The 26,102-nt window shown below is 37.8% G+C and overlaps 1 protein-coding gene across 1 annotated transcript in view; it reads left to right on the forward strand.

Annotated features, from left to right (window-relative positions):
* ubtd2 (ubiquitin domain containing 2) overlaps positions 1–26,102 on the forward strand; it is a 32,554-nt gene that overhangs the window by 901 nt on the left and 5,551 nt on the right. The window contains exon 2 of the mRNA XM_065287317.2: positions 16,624–16,860. Within this exon, the coding sequence (XP_065143389.1) occupies positions 16,624–16,860 (237 nt within the window). The remainder of the gene's footprint in view (positions 1–16,623; positions 16,861–26,102) is intronic.

Raw genomic sequence — 26,102 nt, forward strand, 5'->3', positions numbered from 1 at the left:
AAAATGGTATAGTAAAAATAAATGTCATACTGTTTTCAAGGTAAATAAAAAAAATTGCTGTAAACAGTCCATAGTTTGGGTAACTGCTCAGGTTGCATCCGCAGCATCAATTAAAAAAAGTTGTTGTAAGTTAATTTTTTGTATTATTTTTTAAGACCCCCATGAAGTTTCTTTTCAAGGACTGTTTGCTGTAGTTATGTATTTCCTGTTAAAACAGGAAGTTGGGGTACAAAGCATCAAAAGGCTTATAAAGCTTTTTTAAAAAAATAACTTTTAGTTTGTCTCAGTTGTGAATCATGGCTGTCTGAAAGCTGAAAAGTTGCTTTTGGAGGATGCATTTCGACGTGGAAGCGATGAGGGCTTCACTTCTTGCCTCCTGAGTTACTATCATCTGATTGATTTTTAAAGACTGTATAGATGTGTTCTTCACTGCCTTCGATAACCCACAATCCTGTGCGTGTTCATCCACAGCAAGCGGATTGGTCGACCACAGTTATATATTTTATATGATGATGTTATCAAGCACAGCAGAGAGCTACACATATGTGTTTTGGATTGCAAAATTCATCAGTTGTCATGGTAATTGTGCGTTGTGGAAACAAATGGTCGACGTCATTGGGTAAAACGCATGCGCGGGTTATTTTGCTTCCTGGACGAGTGCGCACCTGAGTCCAAAGGTGCTTTCACATTCACGCGAATCGCGCCACAGCTATATTATCCCGGAGCTCATGCCACCTCCTTCAGGAAGTCTCGGCTTCGGTAGGCCTACCACGCCGTGCTCCCGAGTCCCAGATTCGCATGACAGAGTGAAAATGGCCTTAAAAATTTTAAAGAATACACCACCAAGTTTTTCAATATTTTACTGTGTTCTTACCTCAACTTGGACGAATATACATACCTATCTTTTTTCAATGTGCGCACTTAGTTAGCATGGTGGCACAAAATAAAACGTGGCAATTTTCTTTTAAACGGATAAAAATGAGAACTATATTGTATGGCGGAAGAGCACTTCGTTTGCAGCACTTCGACCTCGGGTGCAGTAATATAGACCCTTTTACAGCTCACGTGATCAAATAGCCTGCGCGCGCATTTGGGCAACAGAAGTGGTGTTATTCCCCATTGGTTCTAACGTGGTAGCAACTCAGAAAGTTTATTAAAACGGTTTCTTTCGCTTTAGTTCACCATCTCGAAACGTAAAATTGCAGGTTCAAATGATGTCAAATCGACTGACAGATCAACAATAAATCATTATTATAAGCTTCTAAACATATGGAGACATTTATATTTCAAAAATAATTGTAAGAGTCATCACGCTACTTATGAAGATTGTCTAAAGACCGTTTCTGGAGGTCAGCTGCTGAAGCTTTTGGACTCAACCCACGATTCGCCATGTGCTATTACTAATCGGAGACAGGAGGGATAGGATGATGGACAAAAATGTGCAAGATGACTCATCAGTATGTTTGTTCTGTTTAAACCGTTTGTTTCATAAACATCTAGGCATAAAACTATAAATGGCCTCCAATGTAACAGACCTAACAATCACAAAACTGACTTCTTTGTATTTACTGGAAATGATGTGTTTCTTTTTGTTGACAGTGCTCATGTGATCTTGTCACAACAACTGATGTGTATTTGGCATGGGTTAAAGTGCAGGAAGATTCATTGGTTCTTTTCTTGCAACAATTACAAGACGTGTATAAAGCAGTATGTCTGCGACTTCTGCTGCTTCTCTCTCAAAGTCTCAGATGTCAAGCAAAAATAGCTCCTTAGATGCTAGACAAAGCCTTTGGGACTGAATTTCACCTAGTGTATCATTATTGTAATGACTGCAGTACCCTTAGATGAAACCCAGAGCAGATCCTGCCATTGACGGTTACCTGCAGACTTAATGGCTGCTAATTTTTCACAGCACACAGAGCTTGATTTGGATGTCAACATTTCAACTTCTCCTTCGGGAATGGTGGTAGGTTTCCAAAGGGGACTGCGTTTGTTTTGAAGAGGTAATGATAAAGGAACATTTGGAGGTAGGAAGAATTGAGTCAGACTGTAAGTTGAGAGCAGCACTGTGCTTTGTTTGTTATTGGGCTCTGTAATGTTATTATTCATCTAGATTAAAGCCAGCAAGTGTGAGTTTTCCTGTGCAAACTCTCAGTCATTATGCTAAGGTGTTCTGAACTTCTGATCAATTGTTATGATGTCGTAGATTGTTTTAGATGGTGGGACTTTGAAAGTTAAAGGTATTGCAGAGGATTTTTTTAAAGGTGACATAGAATGATTGAATGGGGTATTTATCCTTTTTTCTGTGATGTGACATGTAGACCATTTATTTTTTGTTTGGGTCTGTAATGCCTTAGAAGCTTCCTAAAAACCTCTCTCAGATAGCTCTATTAGGGTGGGGGATTTTTAAACAAGTGGTTTTGCACCTATTTGGCTCCCCCTACTGGCTTAACTTGCAATCTCATTACTGATTGGCTGACTTTGCTGCCACTCAAAAAATGTAGCCAATTATTTTTAAATGGAGGGGCAGTGAGATGCCTGTGATGTCATAAGCATCAGTTTTTCAGATTGGGCCGTTTTCTGGCTGACATTTTTAAAAGAGGAATTTCTATGAGACTGAGATGTTTAGCATGTCTAGCACTTTTTGTATGTTTGTGAATGCGGTTAGACTACCATTATTCAACAAAACTAGGTAAAAATGGTTTTTCATTCTCTGTCCCCTTTAATGTCAATGTCAATGTCACCTTTATTTGTATAGCACTATTCACACAACACATGTTGACCAATGTGCTTTACATCGTTTCATTATATAAAAAAAGATAAAATACATTTAAATTAAAAACAGTATTACACGCATAAAAAACATCAACAGGAAGGATAAGCCATGGCAAACAGATGTGTCTTAAGTTGTTTCTTAAAAATGTGTACCGTGTCTTTAAGACACTTTAAACACTATTCTTTATTTAAAAAGTGTGTTTTCCCTTAGTTTGTTGTTGTAAATGTCCCGATTGGGACAGAGATTGTGCCTTGTTTAAAGCGTTTAATTAAATGTGCATGTTATATATTTTGGTTTGCATTCGTTATAAAAAATTTTAACAAGTGCACCGTGTTTGCGTCGCTTCCATTATGAGCGTACGTTACTTTTGAAATAACAAACTTAAAAGTGCGAAAGACACAATGTGAATGGGCCCTAACTTGGCACATTATATTAAAGTATTAATAAATTAATTGTAATTGCATCGAAGAAAAGTTTGATGTACCGTCAAATATCGCACCACGGGTGGAGATAATCAATACTGTATCGTATTGCAGCAAACTTTTCGATTTACACCCCTATTAAAGAATGACATCATCTGGGAGAAGGACTTGGAGGTGTTGCAAACGTGGCGGTGCAGTGACATGACTTTCTTAAAAAGACTTCTTAATTTGTGTGTAAGAAAAAGTAACCAAGATATTTAAATTTGTGGTGTAACGGTACGTGTATTCGTACCGGACCGTTTCGGTACAGGGCTTTCGGCACGGTGCACGTGTGCACCGAATGGCCAAATGCAATCTTTTGTGTGCGGAACTTAGGTCAATTTTTGTGTTTTCACAGGAACGTATTAAGTGGCGGAAGTCTTCGCGTTCAGCTGCAAGTCTTCTGTCAAACATATAACATAATTCAGCCCACAGAAAGATTTTTATTTACTTAGTTGTATATTCGTTTAATTATTGATGTGAACGTTGACGTGCCGCGTCTATAAGCGCGTGTTTTGTTCTTTCAAAAGTGTGTGAGAGGTTGCTATGCAATCATGAGACTCCCTTTCAGTGACACGTGAGAATAACGGAATGCGTGATCAGATTTTTCATCTGCACCTCATGTCAATCATATCATTGTCACAATGAGATCAGTTCATCTCGTCAGGACAGAGAAGAGCTGTATCCCGGGCTTTGGAATTGAATTTGTTAGTTTAGTGCAAGGTTTTAGTAGAAAAAGTTTAAGAGAAGGTTAAGAAAAGATTAACCTACTGCTATAAAATAATGTAAAAAAGTATGTTATTAAGTGGAGAACTTTGCAGAAGTATATAATTTATTATTCTTTTTTATATATATTTTGTTTATTATATTTTAATAAAAAGTGTTTAAAAAAATGTAAACAAATTGTTAAAAAAAAGTTTATAGTAATAAACAACCTGCAGTTTAATGTTTGCATTTTTCCCTTACTGTACCGAAAATGAACCGAACCGTGGCCTCAAAACTGAGGTACGCACCGAACCATGATTTTTGCGTACAGTTACACCCCTAATTTAAATCAATAACTAGTTGGTTATATTTTAATGCTTCTGCAAATGCATATTACCCTAAACGAAAAATAGGATGGCACAAACTTAAAATCTCATTGGTTTTATTATAATTATTTTATTATTATTATTATTATTATTATTATTATTGTTACTAGCTGATATTTGTTACAAGACAAGCAAGAGCCAGTGAGATCTCAGTGTTTCCCACAGACTTAGTTTATTTATTAACCGCCAAGGGGATGGAAAAAATAATGGGTAACCAATATGATGCGTAAAACATAAACAAGTTTGATTATTCCATTTAGATTTTGTGGCAGGCAAGGCACAAATAAATGAATGTATGGGAAACTAAAGCAATAAACCCCAAAAAGTTTTCTATAAATGGCGTTTTCTTGTCAATGGTGGGTTAAAGATCTGGATGTTTATTGACATTTATCTGGATATCGTCATTAATTATGCAACTGTTGAAAAATGAAAAATATTATTAAATATTGTGGTGTTTATTTTCTCATATCAGTACATTGCAACAGTGGTGCATTGATACTTAAGCTTTGTAATGTGGTCTGAAGCTTGGGGGTTCCGTGGTATTTTATCACCGCTTAGAACGTGTTTCAACCAATAAGAATGAAAGACCAGAACTGCCTGTTTTAAAAAAAATATTTTATAATATTGTTTCTATAATGTTAATATACGAACATGCGGCCATATTAAAGTTTAGTTGTCACGTCCCCTGTTTACATTTCAATTTAGCTTCAGAGGCCTGCTTTAATTTTTTTGCTATTATTGGCCGACTGGGGTCATTTGGATTACTTAAATGATGGATGCATGGGCTTTATGGAGCTTCAACATGTCGAGTCCTGTATAAAAAGATAAAAAGTGTTTTTAATATAAAAGTATGTGTTGAAATAAAGGAAGTCTCATGCTTCTGGTATGACATGAGAGTAAATTATGAAAGTATTTTTTTCATATTTGGGTAATCTGTTCCTTTTAATGCCTGACAGCTATTTTTGCAATCTAAACACTGTCAGCAGCCTGTCTGCTGTACTGCAAGTCCTCATCTCAGTTGTTGTCTGAGCCTCTGTTGTTTTCTGTGAGGTGAAACTTGAGCAACCCGTCTGTCTTACATTATGCAACGTTTAAGTTCTTCAAGCAGGCAGGGTGGGCAGGCGCATCGGTCCACATGTCAGGCTCACTTCACCTGGATCTTTGGGTCGCCATGGAGATGAATGTAGAACTGATAGAGCTTATTTCTTTTCATGATAGTGAATGGATAGATAGATAGATTATTATGTATTCTTTCATAAAAGTTGTATCGCATAGGGCTGCACGATATTGAAGAAAAATGCTATGCGATTTGACTTGTTAAAGGTTCACTGTGTAGATTTTCCACTCTCCCTTTCGAAACACATAGTGAAGCTAAGGTAGCCGCCACAGGACAAACATGTCGTCATCTGAGACAACGTAGTGACAAAATACACTCTGTAGAGCAGTTTGTCCATTTAGGGCTACTGTAGAAACATGGCAGCACGAAATGCCAACTTCCGTGTAAGGGGACTCACTGTGCATCTAGATTAAACGGCTAGTTTTTCTAAGGTAATAAAAACAATACATTTGATTTTGTAGGGTCTTTATACATTAGGGTGACCAGATTGGAAAAATCTAGCTGCTGTCCCGAATCCCGCTCTAATTGTCCCGAAAATTATATAGTTATGTATATCTTATTGCATTTCTGTCAAAAAAAAATAGTTACATAGTTTAGTTGATGATTGTCCTCCATTGTTTTATGTTTTCCGTCTCCGCTCATTTCCTGTAATCACATCACTGCTAGAGCAAGCTCCTGATTGGTTAATGCGGCGCAAAAAATCCGACAAGATACACTATTATACAAGTTTCGATTTTTCAACATCAATTTTTCAACAAATTTGCATGAAACAAAAAAAAATTGTGCGGCATCCGCTCCACGCATTGTGCGGCATCCGCTCCGCGCATTGTGCGGCATCCGCTCCGCGCATTGTGCGGCATCCGCTCCGCGCATTGTGCGGCATCCGCTCCGCGCATTGTGCGGCATCCGCTCCGCGCATTGTGCGGCATCCGCTCCGCGCATTGTGCGGCATCCGCTCCGCGCATTGTGCGGCATCCGCTCCGCGCATTGTGCGGCATCCGCTCCGCGCATTGTGCGGCATCCGCTCCGCGCATTGTGCGGCATCCGCTCCGCGCATTGTGCGGCATCCGCTCCGCGCATTGTGCGGCATCCGGTCCGCGGATTGTGCGGCATCCGCTCCGCGCATTGTGCGGCATCCGCTCCGCGCTTTGTGCGGCATCCGCTCCGCGCATTGTGCGGCATCCGCTTCGCCGCAAATTTGCATGAAACGCGCCGCGCATTGTGCGGCATCCGCGCCGCGCATTGTGCGGCAGCCGCGCATTGTGCGCCATTTGCACTTACCGTGCCACAGGAAGCCTATTTGGGGCTTTACATTGACATGTAAATCACTCGCACTTGCCGCCTCTTACGCATCTGGTGTGAACGCACCATAACAGCCGTATAGTCAGCGTTGGAATAATATGCTTCAAACTCTTATGCATTTAATTGAGGTGAAGTATGAGTTAAGAAACTATAAAGCTGTTGGCTGATTAAACGTCCAAGTGAGGTCACCCATACCTGCTTATTTAAATAATAAACTTAAGAATACTGCTTACCATTAATTTCCCCAAATTCCTTTGATCTTAGACAATGTATTATTGTTGGCCTACTAGGTTGAAGAATTCAAGACAGCTGGAAGGTACATTTTCAGAGGGCAAGTCAGGCAACAGAAAATGGGTTATTGTTAAACTGAAGTATGAAAGACGGGGTTTGAAATGTTTAACATGTTATGAAGTGCACTGAGAGAGAAAGTGACATGCGATATAGCATGTTTAAGCAGAGAAGGGCTAGAGGCTTTGATGTTTTCAATGGTTTAAATGCTTGTCATTCTGTGCAGACATATCACAGTACATGTAAGCTTGCATGAGGTTGTTTGTCTGACTAAAGGGGAGGGGGAAATCTCCTTGAATTAGCCCTTAAGAGGACACTTGGAACCCGAGATGAAGATGGGTATATTTGTCTCCAGAGACTCCCAGAGATCCGAGATGCCTTCGTCCGACTGTCCAGAGGTTGTGCGATCTGACCCTTCTGACATGCGATAGGCTTCTTGAACTTGGCCTTTGAAATGAGAACTGTTCCTTTCCATTACCATCTTTATATCTTCTGTGGCGCCTGACACAATCTCAAGAAAACCCAAATGATAAATGATTGCCTCTATGAGACCCAAAGTTCTCCTGACAGTCGCTATTGAATTTTTGACAATGTGTATGAAGTCTCGGCTGAGTCTCCACAGCCTGAACTCCTCGACCGGTCGATGTTATAGACTTAATTACACAGGGCTTGTCTTTCGTCTCACCTTTATTCCTCTCGCTCCCTCTCTTTTCATGGATTTGTATACGAAACCCGCTCTCTCCGGTGTGGAGGGCTGGCAGGCCCGATAGTTCCCAGATGTCAGCACGCCCTCACATCAATGCTTCTCTCAGAGACTTGTGGCCGACCGGGTGATGGGAAGTACATACGGTATTAAATACCTCTCGGATGAGGTCGGTTTCTGGGTGATTTTATGGTGGGTGTGGCCCCTAAGGTTTCCCCAAATGGGTTTTTAATGCTGGCTATGAGTCAGGGGGAAGGAAATAAGGAAAGGATATGATGAGGATTAAATAATAAACTTATTTCGCTGTCAAATTGAATGCATGGACTGTGAAATTGTGCAGCATTCGCACACAAGAATGCTTTTAACTTACGCACACACATGCATTGTTCACAAAATGCTCCTCTTTTAGGACCTTAATCCAGATGGAACTAATTTGGGATTCTCGTGAAAATAAAAATCACACAGTTTAAGATGACAAAAAAACCTTGGTTGAATCTGTGTGCCCTGGTGTTTTGCTGTGCTGACTGTTTCCACTCATAAAAAACACAAAGATTTTTTCAAATACCTCTCAGGTGTTTTAATTCTCGTAAATTATGTGTTTGGTTTTTGTTATTCAAGCATTCCTCTGCCTATTTTAAGTCAGAATGCTGTTAACTTTGGTAGGAACCACAAGCAGTCTTATTGTGCTGTTTGATTTTTTTCTTTTAAAGGAATTATGGGAAATAAAAACCTCTACATGCAGCAACTCTTCATCTATGCACTTGTGGTTAGATGGTGGAAAATACATATTTAAAGGGAGTACAGTACTACTGGGACAGTCTACCAATAACGCAACATAAAAATTACGCTATTATACAAATGACCCCTGAGTACTATTTATGTTTGTAAACATTACCATATAGCGAAATTCATAACTTTAGTAGTGCAACTAACGATTTTTTCATAAACGATTAATCGGGAAATTGTTTTCGATTAATTAACTAAATTGGATAAAACATAAATATTTATTAAATTGAATTTTTGCTTATTATAGCCAAATAAGGCACTAAATTAGGGTATTCATATGTTGAACTCTACTTAAAAATACAAAATCTACACACTACTACAGAGTTTTACTAATAAAATCTTTTTGATTTTGATATTTTAAGCTTTAATTTAAAAGGGTTGTGCAGATTTTAAATAGTAAAACATCTTTAAATATAAAAACATGCATGTGCTGGTCACGAAATTTTGCCACAGATTAAGAAACTCATTTCAATTTTTCAACCTTGATGAGAATAAACATTATTTATTATTAACAAAATAAATAAGCCATTATAAGTGATATTCATGTGTTGTTACAGTAATAAAAACCTGTATTTTGCCCTTACTTTAAAGCAACACTAAAGACTTAATGCTCTTTGCTCCCCCTACAGGTTAGAAGCGTAATTGTTCATTACCACTGTCGTAAATACTGCAGCATAGCTGGCTCTGATTGGATTGTAGGTCTGCCGTAAAGCAAGTTTTTGTAGTTTTCACTCGAACTACAGGACCACTACCCGACGGTTGGAAACTTCTTTAGTGCGGTTTTGGCCGATAGAGGGCTGCAAAGCGAATGTGACAGTGCCATTCACCCTGTTTTGAGTGGATGAACCACTGAAACTTTTTTGGAAACGTTATTTTAAGGTAAAAAAAACTCTTTGGTGTTGCTTTAAAACAGATGATTAGTTTGTGGTTTATTAGTATTTTAATAAAAACCCTTATATTAGAGGATGAAATTAAACCTTATTAACCAACGTTCGATTGCACTATTACTTCCGTCATTGTCCTGTGAGGGTTGCCAGACCCGCGTAACAAATCCAGCCCAAGGCCATTCAAATTTAGTCCAAAAGGATGACTATTCACACCCCAAATACCAACAACAAATGAAAAATTTTTCAATCTCTAACCTGCAGAAACAGTTTAAAGGTGACATATCATGAAAATCTGCCTTTTTTCATGTTTAAGTGCTATAATTGGGTCCCTAGTGATTCTAGCAAAATGTCTTATCTAGCAAAACGATTGTCATTTTTTACAAAAAAAAATGCACTTTTAAACCACAACTTCTTGTCTAGGTCCGGGTCCTGCGTGACCTAACGTAAATGCGTAGAGAGGTCACGTGTTACAAATATGAAACGCACATTTAAGACATTAATTAGTATCAGTCCCATACAACAACGCCGGAACGGTCCTCTTTCAACAAACTTGTAAACACTGTGGCGTAGTTTCGCGTTCCTCTGTGACCTCTTGACGTCATGATGTATTGCGTGGGGTCACGCTGGCGCATCACGACCGGACCTAGCCGAGAAGTTGTAGTTTAAAAGTGCATATTTTTTATTTTTCTTGTCAAAAATGACAATCGTTTTGCTAGATAAGACCCTAATGCCTCGTTTGGGATCGTTTAGAGTCCTTTGAAACTCCGTTGAAAAAAAACTGTTAACTCTTTCACCGCCAGCGTTTTTAAAAAAAGTTGCCAGCCAGCGCCAGCGTTTTTCATGATTTTCACCAAAGTTTAATGCCTTCCAGAAAATGTTCTTCTTTAAATATATAAACATACAATATAGCAAATGAAAGAACAGACCCTCTGCTTTCAAACAAAAAAAACCGTTTCATCCTACCTTTAGTGGTTCTTTTGCAATCAGCTTTTGAATATGGGTAGGTTTTTGCAAAAACACCATTTTTTGAGCAAAAAGCAGAAATAATTCCATTTTTATGACGGACTTTTCATAGAGATCCGATTCAGAGCGATCTTTAAAACAGACACGGACATGCAGCAGCTTGGCATAGGGAAATACTTCCGGTTTTAAAAAGTTGCGGAAGGGCGCCACCTGGTGGATAATAGCGGTATTGCGGAAAGACGGAATATCTCGTCATTGGCGGGGAAGCGTTTTCTCTTAATTGACGAGAAATCTCGTCAATGGCGGGGAAAGAGTTAAGTGTTGAGTTAAGTATTAAATGTTGGGCTCTATTAAAGTCCATTAAAATGAGAAAAATCCTGCAATGTTTTCTCAAAAAACATAATTTCTTTTCGACTGAACAAAGTGAGTAAATTATCTGGATTTTTCTTTTAAGAAAATTGACTATTCCTTTAAATGGCGCTTACAAAATTTTACTGGTGTTGCTAACAACTACAGTTGATTTTGGTGTCATAATAACACTTGTTTGAAGCATGCCAGATTATATTGAAAATGTGTCATAACAGGACTACTTTTGGATTTGGTGCAAATTTTCATTTATCTTGCATACTATTTTTGATGCACAGACGTACAACTTACTTCTTTTGTCTAGCCAATTACCATTCGCTTTAAACTTCTGTACTTGCGTTACGTGACATTTGACACATGAATGTTGAAATTGAAATTGCAGATTGCTGACTTTGTATCTCCCAAGTCTCATTATTTACAGCTTACAAGTCTTTGCTGTCAGCTTATATCTTGCTCGTGTAGTATAGTAAGTAATCTTAACAGCAGAAATTTAAGTGCCAGGGTGCCTCTTTAACAAATTGAATTAATGTGGTCACCCGTCCACTTTACTGTGTCGCCAGTGCATCATTTACTAAACAGGAAATGGAAATGTGATGTTAATCAGGCTATAGATTTTCTGTCTGCTACAAAGAGATTCACACACCCTGAGGGAAGTTTACACACTCGACGGTCCTTCCAGAGACAATGACTGTTTTTTCCTAGTATAAAGGATCGTTGTTGTGGCCCTTTACGTGTTTACACTGCAATTTGTTTAGTATTGAGTCAAAGCACATTGTTGTTCGTATTGCTACCCAAGTCATTGTTTTGGGTGAATGTATGGCCATGTAGAGAGTCAATAACAATCTTGTTTGTTGGCTAATCTCATTTGCTAGCTGTCAAGACGGGCATAGTCTTTTAATGTGATTAGCCGCTCAAGTACCAGGATAGTGAAAAGGAAATGCAACGTAATGAATATGCCGTGAGAGGATTTTTAAAGATCAGTAAGTATAGGTGATTGTTTCAGTTTAAATGGATTTCCATCAACCTTGAGCAGAGAAAGCCTGCATGGGAATCTAATTTTAGCATTTGCGCTTTTAACCGAGCAAGGTGCTGTAAATCATCATTTAAATTAATTTGGCATTTTGATGCTGTTGAACTGCAATGTAGTGCAGGGATTGAATTCAGGGAACATTAGATGCTTACATAAGAGCTGATGGAAATAATGATTCACTCAAGAGTTATTGGAAACAGCACCTCAGACACGACAAAACCTGAGAAATCTCTTCGATCTTATTCCTGTATACTGTGAGGGTTTAGGATTTGTCATATAACATTGACTTAACAACCAAATCGCACACTAAATTCCCATGACATTTAATCAGAAAAACAATTCTGGGTGTAGTAATATGCACTGTAATTGTGCAGTAAGATGGAGTATAATACAGTGGTATAAAATACTATACATTTTGTATATTTGTCTGGAGCCCATGAGCTCTGTGTTGATTTGGTTCGCTCAGTTAATGTGCTGCAAATGTTGAGTAAGATGATCATATTACTTTGTATTGCATGCAACGCTGGCGTACAATTATGCAAGTGCAGTGTGACTTTGATGCCAAAAAGCCGCTCACTTTGTTTCTAGCAAAGCAAGGGCTCCTTTTTTAAATGAATGAGCAATGACCTACGGTTGGCAGATTCAGATGTGCAGTCCTGTTTAACATTGAAGGGCTCAACAATAAGGATACAACTGTCGGTAGCCTGATCGAGCCGAGCACAGTCATGAAAGTTTATCATTTGCACATGTTATAATGTAATCAAAGAAGACATGAAAAGATGTAACTAAGCACTCATCACAAGCTGTTTGAGAAAATTTGAATGTGCGCACATCCGAAGCACATGCACCATCTCATGAGTTCACTTTTTCTTGCTCTTAAGCAGACATATTTACTAGGGCTGCAACAACAAATTGATAAAATTGATAAAAATCAATTATAAATGTTGTCAACAAACTTTATTATCAATATGTTGGTCTGTGACATCGCATGCACGGACACACGTCCGGTTTATACGGCGCAAACTTTTCACTTATAATTGAAGGTTTTTTTTTTTTTTAACTTTTTTTACTTATAATTGAAGTCAGGCGCTGTTTCTTCATACAGGGCGCCACCAGCTTGTTTAAAGGTGCAATGTTGAATTTTTACAAAGATCTTTTGACAGAAATGCAAAATGATATACAAAACTATATTATCAGGGGTGTATAAAGCCCTTTTTATAATGGACCATTACATTTTTATTTATCTTAGAATGAGACGTTTTTATCCACATACACAGAGGGTCCCCTTACGTGGAAGTCGCCATTTTGTGCCGCCATGTTTTTACAGAAGCCCTTAACGGACAAACTTTTTTTTACTATGTTGTCTCCGTCAATTACATGTTTTTCCGGTGGCGACTACCATAGCTTCTCAATGCTTTTCAAAACCGAGGGGTGAGCAGTGGACTGAGCCGTTGGTTGTAATTCACAACCTCACCACTGGATGTCGCTAAAATTTACACACTGCACCTTTAAACGCAAGGCAGTAGGGCTGTAACGATTAACCGTGTGTCCCATTTAAAAAAAATGCTATTCTGTGTTTCATGCACAGCTTGTGCGTGTACTACGGCATTTGGTCAGTAGGAAGTCCTTATCAATCTAAAATCAGTCAGAGTCGTTTATAACGTGCATTTAAAAAAGCAACACACGTTAAACAAAATCATTCTAAAAATTCTTTATTATCATGAAAATTCCTGAAACAATTTGAAAAACAGTGAAATAAATATTCCTGCAGACATTTCCTGGAATAGCGTCCCTAATGCTACTTCTTCTGTGGCACAAAGGGAGTTTCTGCACAAGAGCGCCCCCTTGCTTTGGGATGTGCCGGGATTTCACAGTAATTCATTCAGATTCATTGATTGAGAAAACACGCATTTGCACGATTAATCGTTACAGCCCTACAAGGCAGCGTTGCCCAGACCGCAGCGTTGCCAGGTCCTCTGCCTTTCGATGGAGTTATGATTTAGCCTACTTTTAAACTGTTTCTGAAGTTTTTCTGCAGGTTACAGATGAAAGGATTTGGTTCATTAGTTGTTGGTATTTGGGCTGTGAATAGTCATTGGTATACTTTGAGTCATTTTGAATTCTCATGGTTTGTAACACGGATCTGGCAACCCTGACAGGACGGTGACCAAAGCAAAAGTGCAAACAAACCCCTGTTAATAAAGGTGTAATTTTTATCTTTTAATATAAGTGAGTTTGTATTTGTTTAAGTGTTGTAGGGTTATCATAAAAATAGTATTAAACCACAAATTAAGGATCTGTTTTAAAGTAAACGGGAAATCCAGGTTTTTATTACGGTTAAAATGCATAATATCACTTTCATATCATAATGGCTTATTTATTTTGTTAATAATGTGTAATGTTAATTCTCATCAATGTCTAAAGTTGAAGGTTGAAATGAGTTTATTAATTTCCTCCCCAGCACATACCTGAAGACTGAATACGTTTTGCATTTTGACATTTAAAGATGTTTTACTATTCAAAATTATATTAGTAAAACTCTGAAGTAGTGTGTGGCTTTTTCTATTTTACTATAATAAGTGAAAAATCTAATCGATTATGAAAAAACCAAAAGGCTGTGATTATCCTTGTAAACATAGTCAGTTATGTCTTAAGTAAATGTTAACAATTCAGAAATAGAACGCATGTGTAACAGTACATTGGATCTTAAAGCGACAGTACTCCAAATAAACCTTGCACTAGTGATAGTGTAGATTAATCAAACAACAACGGCAAAGAAATAGTCACTCACTTGAATTAAATCATGGCTATATTTAATTTATACATTGGAGACAGTATTAGTTTACATTTTTGATTGCTTTTAAATCAATTTCTGTTGATTGTTTACTTCTCTTTCACAATATTTGAAATGTATGAGTGTTATAAGCTTAAGTCTGCATGGATCAAAAACAATAAACATCAATCAGGCCTGTTTTAATTTAGTGCTTTTTGGTGGGGCCAGTAAAAAAAAAAAAAACCTTAGCGTTGAGCCCTGCAAAAACCAACATGACAGTTTATTTTCTGTTTGCATATGTTGTTGATACTTCAACAACAGGAAGGGGTCATCTGCGAGCTACTGTGTCATTGACAAATAGCTTTGGGTTACAGTGCAGACAAACAGGAAGTGGGTGCTCTGAACTGTAGTGTTACTGTAGGAAGCTGACTTCTGTCTTTTTTGCATGTGGAAGGTTAATTTAGTGGTGGGCACTGGGCATATTGTATTAAGAGTTTTAATTCTGTAGCTGGGGTAGCTGGTAACCCGATTCAATGTCTGCAACTGAATCTGCATTTTGACTGTTTGTTCAGTGGTCTTATTGTTTGAACACCTTTTGTTTTTGAAAATCTTGCTACATCTGAATCTTGCTGTTGTCCGGTCGTTCTTTTTGAATCCAGCTGCTGTCTGAATCTTTTTGACTTTTCTGATTCTGGGCTAAATATATAAAACCGTAGACAATAGTGCCCTTTCAAAACCCCATCTAAAGCATTTACTAAGTGCTAAACCTTTAAATGTATCATTACTTTAAGTGTTGTTAGACTGCACATTTAAATGCCATACGAACACACAGCAGTCCCGCTCCGTGCTGTTCTGGGTAGCATTTTTCCCTGGCATGGGTTGTTCTGCATCCTGCGTTCCAGACTGAAAGGTTGTATATAATAGCAGCCAGATGTTTTGCCCAGTAAATCTTCCTTTCTCAGGCCCTCTGATGTAACTACTTGGATTTCAGCCTTTGGTAATTCTGCCAGTGGTATTCAATGAGAGCTTGCATGCATGTCTGCAGTCTTTGTGCTGCTTTATTGAGAGCTCAATACATCTCAGACACTCTGGATTTGTTTTTCGACAAAAATGCCAATAATGCAGTATAGCTCTATTCTCAAGGGGAATGGATAGAAACGGATAGGAAACAGCTTAGCATTGAGAAGAATGGTAAAGTGCAGGGTTCAACACATGCCATAACTTGCATTTTTTTTGTAACACCCATTCTCATAGACAGCAGTATTATGAGAGTTCGCGAGGTTACTGTACTTCTGGATGCCCTTTTGACATTTAAGGTGGAGTTTGGAACATTTCTTAGATGTTTTGCTAAAAGATAAATGCTATGCTAACCCCATTTTGACACTTATGTGGTCGGGTGTACGTCAGGCGGAGTAAACTTAAAATCTGCAAGACCAACAGAAAAATCATTTGTTAAGACCACTTTTTCTATTAATTCACTCAGCGGCACAATTTCTGTAATAATCCAGGAGGTGTGAAACATTTTTTCACCCTGTGCTTCTAGATGTCATTATTTAAACCCACCATGACAGTCCAGAGGAGGCAGATCACTACTGGCTCGCATCCCAGAAACTCAGCCGCTTTTGTTGTTTAATACTTCTGACCTGGGCCTAAAATCATTTCGATTTGCAGTTAGGACATAGCTTGTTTTTACTACATGAGAACCTTGTAAAACCTTTACTGTTTTTGTAGATTCTCCTGTTTGTTTCCTGCACCATAGTAAAGCTATATTTTATTCATGTGCTGCAATATGATATGCAATGCCAGTTTTTTTTTATAATATGCTACATTCATCTATAAGCTACTGCCAACCATTTACTCCCATTATAAAGCTAGGAACAGCCAGGACATTTACTTAAATATCTAACTTGGATTGTGTTTATCTGAAAAATATAATCATATACATAGTTCCTCAATCTCTTAAGATCTGCAGGTGTCACTGTTGGACCGTGTTACTTGTAAAATTTGTTCACTTGCACCATAGTCACCCTATATGATCTCATATTTCATATCCTTACATTGATTCATTTCTGCGTTTCAGTTGCACTGGGGCGTAACCAGCCCCTGAAGAGAGAGAAACCCAAATGGAAAAGCGACTACCCGATGACCGACGGGCAGCTGCGCAGCAAGCGTGATGAATTCTGGGATACGGCACCGGCGTTCGAAGGCCGGAAGGAAATCTGGGATGCACTTAAGGCGGCTGCCCAGGCCTTTGAGAGCAACGACCACGAGCTCGCTCAAGCCATCATCGACGGCGCCAGCATAACGTTACCACACGGTAAGAGGTCGTCGACACAGAATCTGAAATAGAAATCCGATTATATCTGTTTGTTGTGTATTATAAGGGTAGTTCATGTCAAAACGAAAGCAACCTTTTGAGGTTCCACATGCAATTTTGTTGCCTTGATCTGTGAATGCAATAATGATCTGTTGAAATGAGTCTCGTTCTTTAAACTATTAGATCAGCACAGCGGATCAAAGCTTTTTTTAATGCCAGTACATGAATCATTGCTCAATAATTAGAGACTACAGGCCAGGAGTGATTCATAGGGTGAGAGATTTCTTTTTACTCTGTTTTTTTACAATCATCACTGCTTTTTATGTAAAATGTACACCTTTTTTCACATTTACATTCATGCATTTGGCTGACACTGATCCGAAGTGACTTTTAGTGCATTGAAGCCTTACACAGTATGTGTGATGCCGGGGAAATCAAACCCATGACCTTTGCTCTGCCAACACAAACTAAGCGTCTTGTACATGGTGCATTGACTGATCTGTACATCTGTCTGAATATAGCCAGATAGTTTTGTAGGTAGTTGTCAGGGTCTCCGGAGAGCCGCGCTGCCTGGTGACGATGTGGAAAAGTTGTTCTGTTACTAAGCTGTGGTCGAGCTCTCCGATCTGATGCTTGGAGATTGAATAAGCTCTTTCCTGCGAATAAAAGCATGCCTTTCCACTCCTGTCATACCCGCTTTTATTTTTCAATAGAGATGTTGTATTAGTTGAAGGTGAAGCTTGGATCTTTATTGGATTTCTTTTTGTCTGGATTTTCTAATAACATTAGACAAAATGCTTAACGGTCTCTCATTTGTAAGTCGCTTTGAATAAAAGCATCTACTTGGTGAATAAATGCAAATGAATATCTGTCGTAATGGGCATTTACATTTGCATGATTGGCAGATGATTTCATTCAAAGTGGCTTATTGTTAAAAATGCATTAACCGTTTAAATGCCATACAAATTGTTTATGCCATTTGAGCTTTAAAACACTGTAAATTGATGTTTAAGTCATTATGCATTTGCATAACACAAACATATTGTTTGGTTTTTCTTCTCAGTACATACTTCACGATTGTTACTAAAAGGTTTTGCTCATTGATGTTATTCTGTAATACTCAAATGAGTGTTTGGCTTTTTTACAGTAAAAGGAACTGTAATACAAGAATCGATGCCGTAAGAATCTGAAGATTTTACCCCACAGTGGCCTTTCCAAACCTTAAACCCCACCATGCCGGACAACCTGGTGATGTCAAACAGCAGATTATAGCTTGAGATGTTTTTTTTTAAAGATATTTAGTCATAAGCGGCACTGGGGACGTATGAGGCCCTGTGGTCTTTGACGTGCACTGAACTCATGGGACCAGCTCAGGTGTATTTATAGATCTGAGACTTAACCGGTGAAAAGGTCAAAGGACTGAAAGTAACCATCCTCCACTTTCTCTTAACCTCTGCCTTAGGTAATTCTTCTGCTCACTTTCAGTATTTGTGGTCAGGTTTATGTGAAGAGCAGAACCTTGACGTATTCACAGGCCCGATGCTTCTTTACAGCGCTAGTGTTTAATGTACGTTTACTTTATTGGAATTAATGCATGTTGCTCTCGCACCATAGTCTGCAGTGATATATTATCAATTTTTGGCGTATTTCTTAATGGAAAATATTTAGCTATCACATTTAGCCCACTATGGATTAGTCCATATTCTTAAAAAAAATCCAGATAATTTACTCACCACCATGTCATCCAAAATGTTGATGTCTTTCTTGGTTCAGTCGAGAAGAAATTATGTTTTTTGAGGAAAACATTCCAGGATTTTTCTAATTTAATGGACTTTAATGGACCCCAACACTTAACACTTCAACAGAGTTTCAAAGGACTCTAAACGATCCCAGATGAGGCATAAGGGTCTTATCTAGTGAAACGTTTGTCATTTTTGACACGAAAAATAAAAAATATGCACTATTAAACCACAACTTCTGGTCTATCTCCGGTCCTGTGACGCCCCAGTGCGACCTCACGCAATACGTCATCACATCAAGAGGTCACGAATGATGTATGCGAAACAAGCTCCCCAGTGTTTACAAATGTGGAGAAAGAGGACCGTTCCGACATTGTTGTATGTGGAATGATACTAATTAATGTCTTTGTGTCAGTTTATTGTTTAAAACTGTCTGCAAATTTGCGTTTCATATATGTAAAATGTGACCTTTCCACGGCATTACGCAATTATGTGAGGTCGCGCTAGCGCGTCACAGGACCGGAGATAGACGAGAAGTTGTGGTTTTAAAGTGCATATTTTTATCTTTATTGTCAAAAATGACAATCGTTTCGCTAGATAAGACCCTTATGCCTCGTTTGAGATCATTTAGAGTCCTTTGAAACTCCATTGAAAAAAAACTGTTAAGTGTTGGGGTCCATTAAAATGAGAAAAATCCTGGAATGTTTTTTCTCAAAAAACACAATTTCTTCCCGACTGAACAAAGAAAGACATCAACATTTTGGATGACATGGTGGTGAGTAAATTATCTGGATTTTTCTTTTAAGAAAATGGACTTATCCTTTAATGTATTTTTTGAGTCATGTCTGCTAAGTTTATTTGTCAGATTTGAGTTTTATTAAACCTTTGTTGAATTTTTACCTTTTATATATAATAGGGATCAAGGTTTGGCATGTTAACATGTTTTAGCCCTTTTCACACAGAGTTTACGGAAAATGCATCCGGGATCATTTGATTTTTGGTTCATTCACACTGCCAATGATGTTCTGGAATCTGTGCGTGCATTCACACACACACACACACACACACACACACAGACACACACACACACACACACACACACACATAATGTAAAGATCCTGTAAAGACGCATGAGCATATTTAAAGTTTTGTGCCTTGGTATACTAAGGGTTTTACGGTAGTCTCTGCCAAAACATGACAATGGAGAAGCCTCATAGCGTTAAACAAATCAACAGATGCAGCTTAATAGACGGCGGATTTGTGTTCAATGAAACGTTGTAAATACACAGACTGTAAAGTATTGAATGTATAAAGCCTCAAAGTAGTTAAAACTTGAAGCACTTTGGATTGTCTGACAATCAAACCACTATTCTCCTAATAAATGCACATCACTTTTCTCTAAGGGATTATTTTGATTGTTAAAAATGCCCCCTGATACTTTCTTTTCTTATATAACCATAAAATCAGACATCGCTTGTGACGTTAAGGGACCTCTTGTAGTCCCTTAAGTTTTTAAGGGAAAATAGGTACTAAGGACTTTGTACTAAGGAAGTTTGCTAAACCAGGAAGTTTGAAAACCATGCATGTGTATTTTTGTTTATGACAAGATCATAACGAGCAGAAAAAGCTTAACAATGACACGCCCCTTATGGCATTGTTTCTGCCTCTTGTTCACACAGAATGCTTTCCGAGAATGTTACGGTACTCTTTACTGTACGTTCACACCGCCGCAGACTTGAGCTTCCAAAGTTATCGGAAGTCATTCATTTACAATGGAAGCAGATTTCTCTTAGCTGCAAGGAGTGTCAAATCCATCGGTGTCGCGTTTTGGACGTTTTGAGCGACCAGAACGTCATTCAGAAAGTTGAAAGAAGCTCAACTAATAAGCTATGATGCGGTTCAGCGGCAAGCGGCGGCAAAATACCCGCAACCAAATGGAATATAGCCTAGACATTTTTCCGCTGGCTGAATCCGGAGAAACATACGAGAACCAAACATCGTTCCTACCAAAACATTAGTTCCGAGAAAACAGACTTCAGAGCGGCCAAAGCGTCAAAAAACTTCCCGTACTTTTTGACTAGCGTCCTTTACCGGGCGGCCTGAGCTTCTTTGTGAGCTCAAGTCTGCGGCGGTGTGAACGTACAATTACAGTAGCAATCCCAGAACATTTAAGGGACATGTTTGTGTTCACACAGAAGCCTCCCTGCCAATGTTACAGAAATGTTTTGGGACCAAAGTGCTGTGTGAATATGGGGTATTAATGTTTACTGATAATTCTGGGAACCAGGGCTTACTTTTTCCTGTAACTCACTCAATTGTAGTGCATTGCACTAGTAATGCCAAGTTTATGGGTTCGATTCCCAAGGAACAACAAAACAAAAAAGAATCCGCACACTGAACTCAACAAACTTGTTTAATCACCGTAGTAACGTTTCGGGCATCTGCCCTTCATCAGACTTACACAATAAAACACATTAGCAAATACATATACCTACTTGGTATCACCTGACACGGAACCCGCATACTGAAAAAATTGCATCGGATTCAAAAGCATTTGCCACAAGCGTAAATGTAAATTAATGGCCTAATAGTATGAAATTGACCTTTTTTACATGTTTGTTGGCTTTTTGTGAGTTTTATACTGAGCTGTGACATTAATGACAGAATGTCATTGGAAGACAAAGTTATAATGATGATAGTTTATAGATCAACCAATCCAGGTTTGAACCTACAACCTTTCCATTAAACACCCACATTTTTACTCCCCATACTCACAGGTTCCTTATATGTACAACCCAACACAAAATGCTGTCAATACCCTTTGTATTTAAGGGAGGGTTTAATAGGTCAGCTGAAGATGGCTTCAGTTTCCAGTAAAATCAAGTCTTCCAGTGCCTAGCTGTAATGTATCTCTAGTTATTTTGCCAGCTTATTCACATCTCTTCTGGTGCACCAACAGGATGTTATTGATAAAGTGCTTCTTTATTATTTAACATGTCCACTGGCATATTTGCCAGATGCCTGAGAACTTTTGTTGTGTCTGTTTTATCCAAGCATGATATCATAAGTGCAAGAACAAGATGCATTATTAAGAACTAGCCTATAATAAACTGAAATAAATCAAAATGCTTTAAAAATATTAACATCTGCACTTGACCAATTTAATAACTTAAATAAACTTGATCACTTTATGAGCCAAGCCCACAAAATGCTTTGAAACATAGCAACACTGTAAGAGAATGCTGTCCAAAGCAGTATTACAAACATATAAAACACATAACACCTCTGCAGATGGTGGTTTTGATAAAACTGCAGAACATAACAAGTCTGTGGTTGCCTTAATACTACTTTGGTTAAAACACATTAACCTTGAATGTTGCTTAGGTTAATGCTGTGTCAATCATCACAGTTTTGATGAGTTGTTCATTGAATAATAATAATTTAGGGTAGTTCATTCCTGTATTGAACTGCAGTTGTCACTTCTGAATGTGTATGTAGTTAAAAATCTTTCTGTGCTAATTAAATGAATGAAAGTCAGTCTAGCGTTTGTACCCGAAAAGACTGAGAATTCATGTTTTGACATTTTTTGTGCATATGTTTAAAATGTCCCAACTTTCCCCCTTGAGTGAGTTTTTATAAACCTTTTTAATTTATTGTTATATTTTTGAATTTCTATTGCGACACTTTACGTTCATTGCATGAATGTGAGGCTTCCTCCTGACAGCAGCAGTATCTTTCTAATTTAACATATTGAGTTATTTTTCAAGTACAAACCACAATAAACATTAATTATTATTATTATTATTATTATTATTATTATTATTATTATTAAGTTTTATGTTAGCATTTAGTCTGAAGTTCTACTATTGATGTTACAGTTAAAATTTTTGCAGGTGCACACTGAAAAAAACCCCACAAACTTATTCAGAAATGTCCATTACTGTCTCCAAACAATTATTTATTCCTCAAAATCTGTATCTTCGTCTGATTCAGGCTCAAACATAAGTTCTGTTTACACACACACAGAGCTACTGAAGGAGCTGCTCTTTGAAACAGCCAATCAGAGCAGAGCTCAACATTATTATTCATGACCCTTTCAAATAAGGTAATAATAGATAATTTCATTGTAAATCCAAATCTTAGGGGGTTTAACTTGTAAATGGACATGTAAAACCATTTCTGGATAATTTTTGCACTTAATAAAGCCACACACCTTTTATGTAGATATCAGAGAACAATTTAACATATTGTATCAATGCATGCTTCGACACATTTAAAAGCATTATTATATTATTATAAACATTACATAATAAGCAGTTTATGTCGTATATATATTCTGTACTGTAATCTGATTCGAAAAAAATTAGTTAATAGCCAAATTAAATAAGCCAGCTAAATCAGAGCATTTTTATCAGCATAATATTAGCTGGTTTTGAACAATTATTGTATTTATTGTTCACTGGCAGTTTCCTTGAAAGGTTTTATTGGATGGATGGATGGATGGATGGAGACCTGGTGTGCCTCCTACATCTTGAAAAGTGAAGCTCCTGGCTCTTTGATCGCCCCCTGGTGGCTGGCTGCAGTACAAGTCATAAATCCCATCCACTCCATGCAAACGAACGGGACTTAGCTCTAAATAAAAAAATATTTACACTTCCAATAAGATTTTTTCGAAAGATGGTTTTGATCCTTTCAAGTAGTTGTTATCACACTGATATATGTTCAATTGTAAATTTTTGTGATTAAGTTTAATTTTAGCTAGAACTTTTATGCTACAGAAACGGGGTGCGTGGTTGAATTGGGCACACAAGCATTTGGGCGATAGATTGATACCGCGGCTCCGCCTCTGGCTCCACGGACGATTCCTTCTGCGCATGCCTTGGCTCCAAACCGGCGTTTTTACGTAACATGGCAGTGCCCATGGTCGGACATTTCTTCAATTTATTAAAATGGAAGGAAGCGATGTCGCGTCGTCCTTTTTTTTATACAGTCTATGGTGGATACAGATCATGGGTGCACCTGCACCACATCCACATTCAGCTCTTGTGTGTGGACTGTGTTCAAAACAAATGTTTTGTAGAGATTTAATGCATTCGTACCGGCTATTTTATGACTACACCTAACTGCTCAAGTTATGCCGGCCTTTCTGGATTTCTTAATAAACATTAAATAGCCAGTCAAATTGGCACACCCATGTCACTCACAATACGTCTGGCAGCGCCAAAATTTACGTCTAAAATAAGGTAGAGCTGCATTTCGTGGATTGCATTTTTATTGACATCTTTTGTTTGAAACACAAATTGCAGTTTTTTTGTGGGCATCTGTACTGTATTTACACTGTGCCTCGCCCCACCATATCCATATCCATACCCACCATCACCATATCAGAGCATATTTGTCATTATACATTGACATGACAGTTAAAAGTACATCCTAAAAGTCATATATCTGCCATGTTTGTTCTGACTAAATCATTAGTCACATTGCTGATGTCTTATAAGTCATCTCTGCTCCAGTATTCTTTTTAAATGTTGAAAAGTCCTGCTGATATTTATTCTTGTTTTTGCTCTCTGGCATTCCCTTTTTGACTGGAGAGACTCCGCAGTTTAAGCTTTCATTATTTTAACAAGAGATGATTCCCCAGATATAAGAATTGTAATCAATTTTAACTTAAATGACACTTAATGATATTCCCCAGATGATCATCACTCAAAACTCCCGCGATTTCCAGCGAAATCCAACACGACCAAGCAAATTATAATCATTATTACAAGCTTACCGTTAATTGTCGGGGGAAGTAAGAACGAAGACAGTTTTGAAAACACTGGATTTACTCAACAACTGTATTTTGTTTATTTTTAACTTTAAAAAAATGACAGTTTTAAATCCTTGATAAAAGAGCGTGAAAATGAAGTAAAATATGCAGGTGCATGCACAGTACAAACTATACTTCAGTAGAGGAATGCATGTATGGTTTTCTATGGACTGACTTTTAAATCTTTACCATCCTTTAAATGTTTTTGCACATTTTTATGCACCACAGGTTGTAGTCCATTAAAAATACCTGTAAAGAGACTAATAAATTAGATTTCTTTGTACGTAGTAGACAACAAGAAGTATAGATGTCTTCAGTTCTTCAATCATGTCCTATCTAAACACATTTTCATTTTATTCAAATTAAAACCGCTGTTATCAAGTACAAACTGTTTATCAGTCTCTGTGTCACACATCAGGCTCTTGATGCTGGAACATGAAGGACTCTTGATGACTGGGTGACGGCAAATCAGAGCTAAAGCAACTCTCTAGTACTTTATTGACTCTCAGCGGCTGTACAGCTGCCTAAAGGCGCTTGTCAAATACACATTAACATGATGAGAGGGGTACTTAAGACTGTGCTTGAGAAACGAAAGAGGTTTTCAGAGAGGGAATCGTGTGTCATTCTCATCTTATCCCATTACGTTCTGGTTTAGTTTTCACTTTGAGTGACACAACTAGGACACAACTGTCCCCATGTCAGGGAGAGTCCTCAGTTTTCACTCGTAGGCAGTTCTGCATCCAGCACATAGAGTATGACGCAACAATTGTCAAAACGCTTCTTTCAGATCTAAAAAAAAAGATGTTGAGTTGCGACCCACCAGGTCTATTAATGAAAAACTGAGGTGTGCTTTTTGGCAATGTCTGGCTTAATAATATTGATTTTTAAATCAATTTATGTGTGCATTTTACTTAAAGAATGTGATTATTATCAAATGTGTGTGTTATTAATACAATTAGCTTACTGTAAAGGTTTCAGTTACAAGCATTTATATTTGACGGTAGATTTAATGTTCGCAAAATGTAAAATTTTAAATGAAATATTTAGTATCACATTAACTAAACTAATCAAATCAATATCATATAAATCAGAATCGAATCATCAAGTCAACCCCCATCTATGTCAGTAGTAGTTTCAGCCCATGTATAAATCTTTGGTGTAATCCCGAAAAGATGAAGCTGAATTTTTTATTCACCTATATAAGTTTCTTTACATGTTTGGTGCAGTACCTCAACTGTATGGCCCAATTAGGGGCTTGACTTTTATTCTGTTTTTTTACAGAATGAGTCTTGCTCTCTTAAGAGTTTCACCTTAAAGTTTCTGAAATAATTAAGTCTTCAAATTACTTCTTTGACACACAACTGAAACTTGTCATAATGTGTGCATATTTTCACTTCCAAGGAGGTATAGCTCACCCAAGTAGAATGACAAACTTCCTCTTTGGTAGAAGTGATGTAATCTCACTGTCCTATTGTCTTAAATTCATTGCTCTCTTAGTTCCTCTATGGTTGAAAGGGTAACGGCGTCCACAATAAAGCTCTCTGTCAAAGCATGTGATGTGGTGATGCGTGTTATTGTCACACAAGTAGGAGTTCCAAAAATATTGTGAAGGGTGAAGTTAAAAGTGCACAAGCGTGTGTTTGTTCAGGAAGAAAATGAACTAGGACTATTACATAAAACAAGAAAAA

Source organism: Paramisgurnus dabryanus, chromosome 18, assembly GCF_030506205.2.
Source record: "Paramisgurnus dabryanus chromosome 18, PD_genome_1.1, whole genome shotgun sequence".
NCBI classification, from domain to species: domain Eukaryota; kingdom Metazoa; phylum Chordata; class Actinopteri; order Cypriniformes; family Cobitidae; genus Paramisgurnus; species Paramisgurnus dabryanus.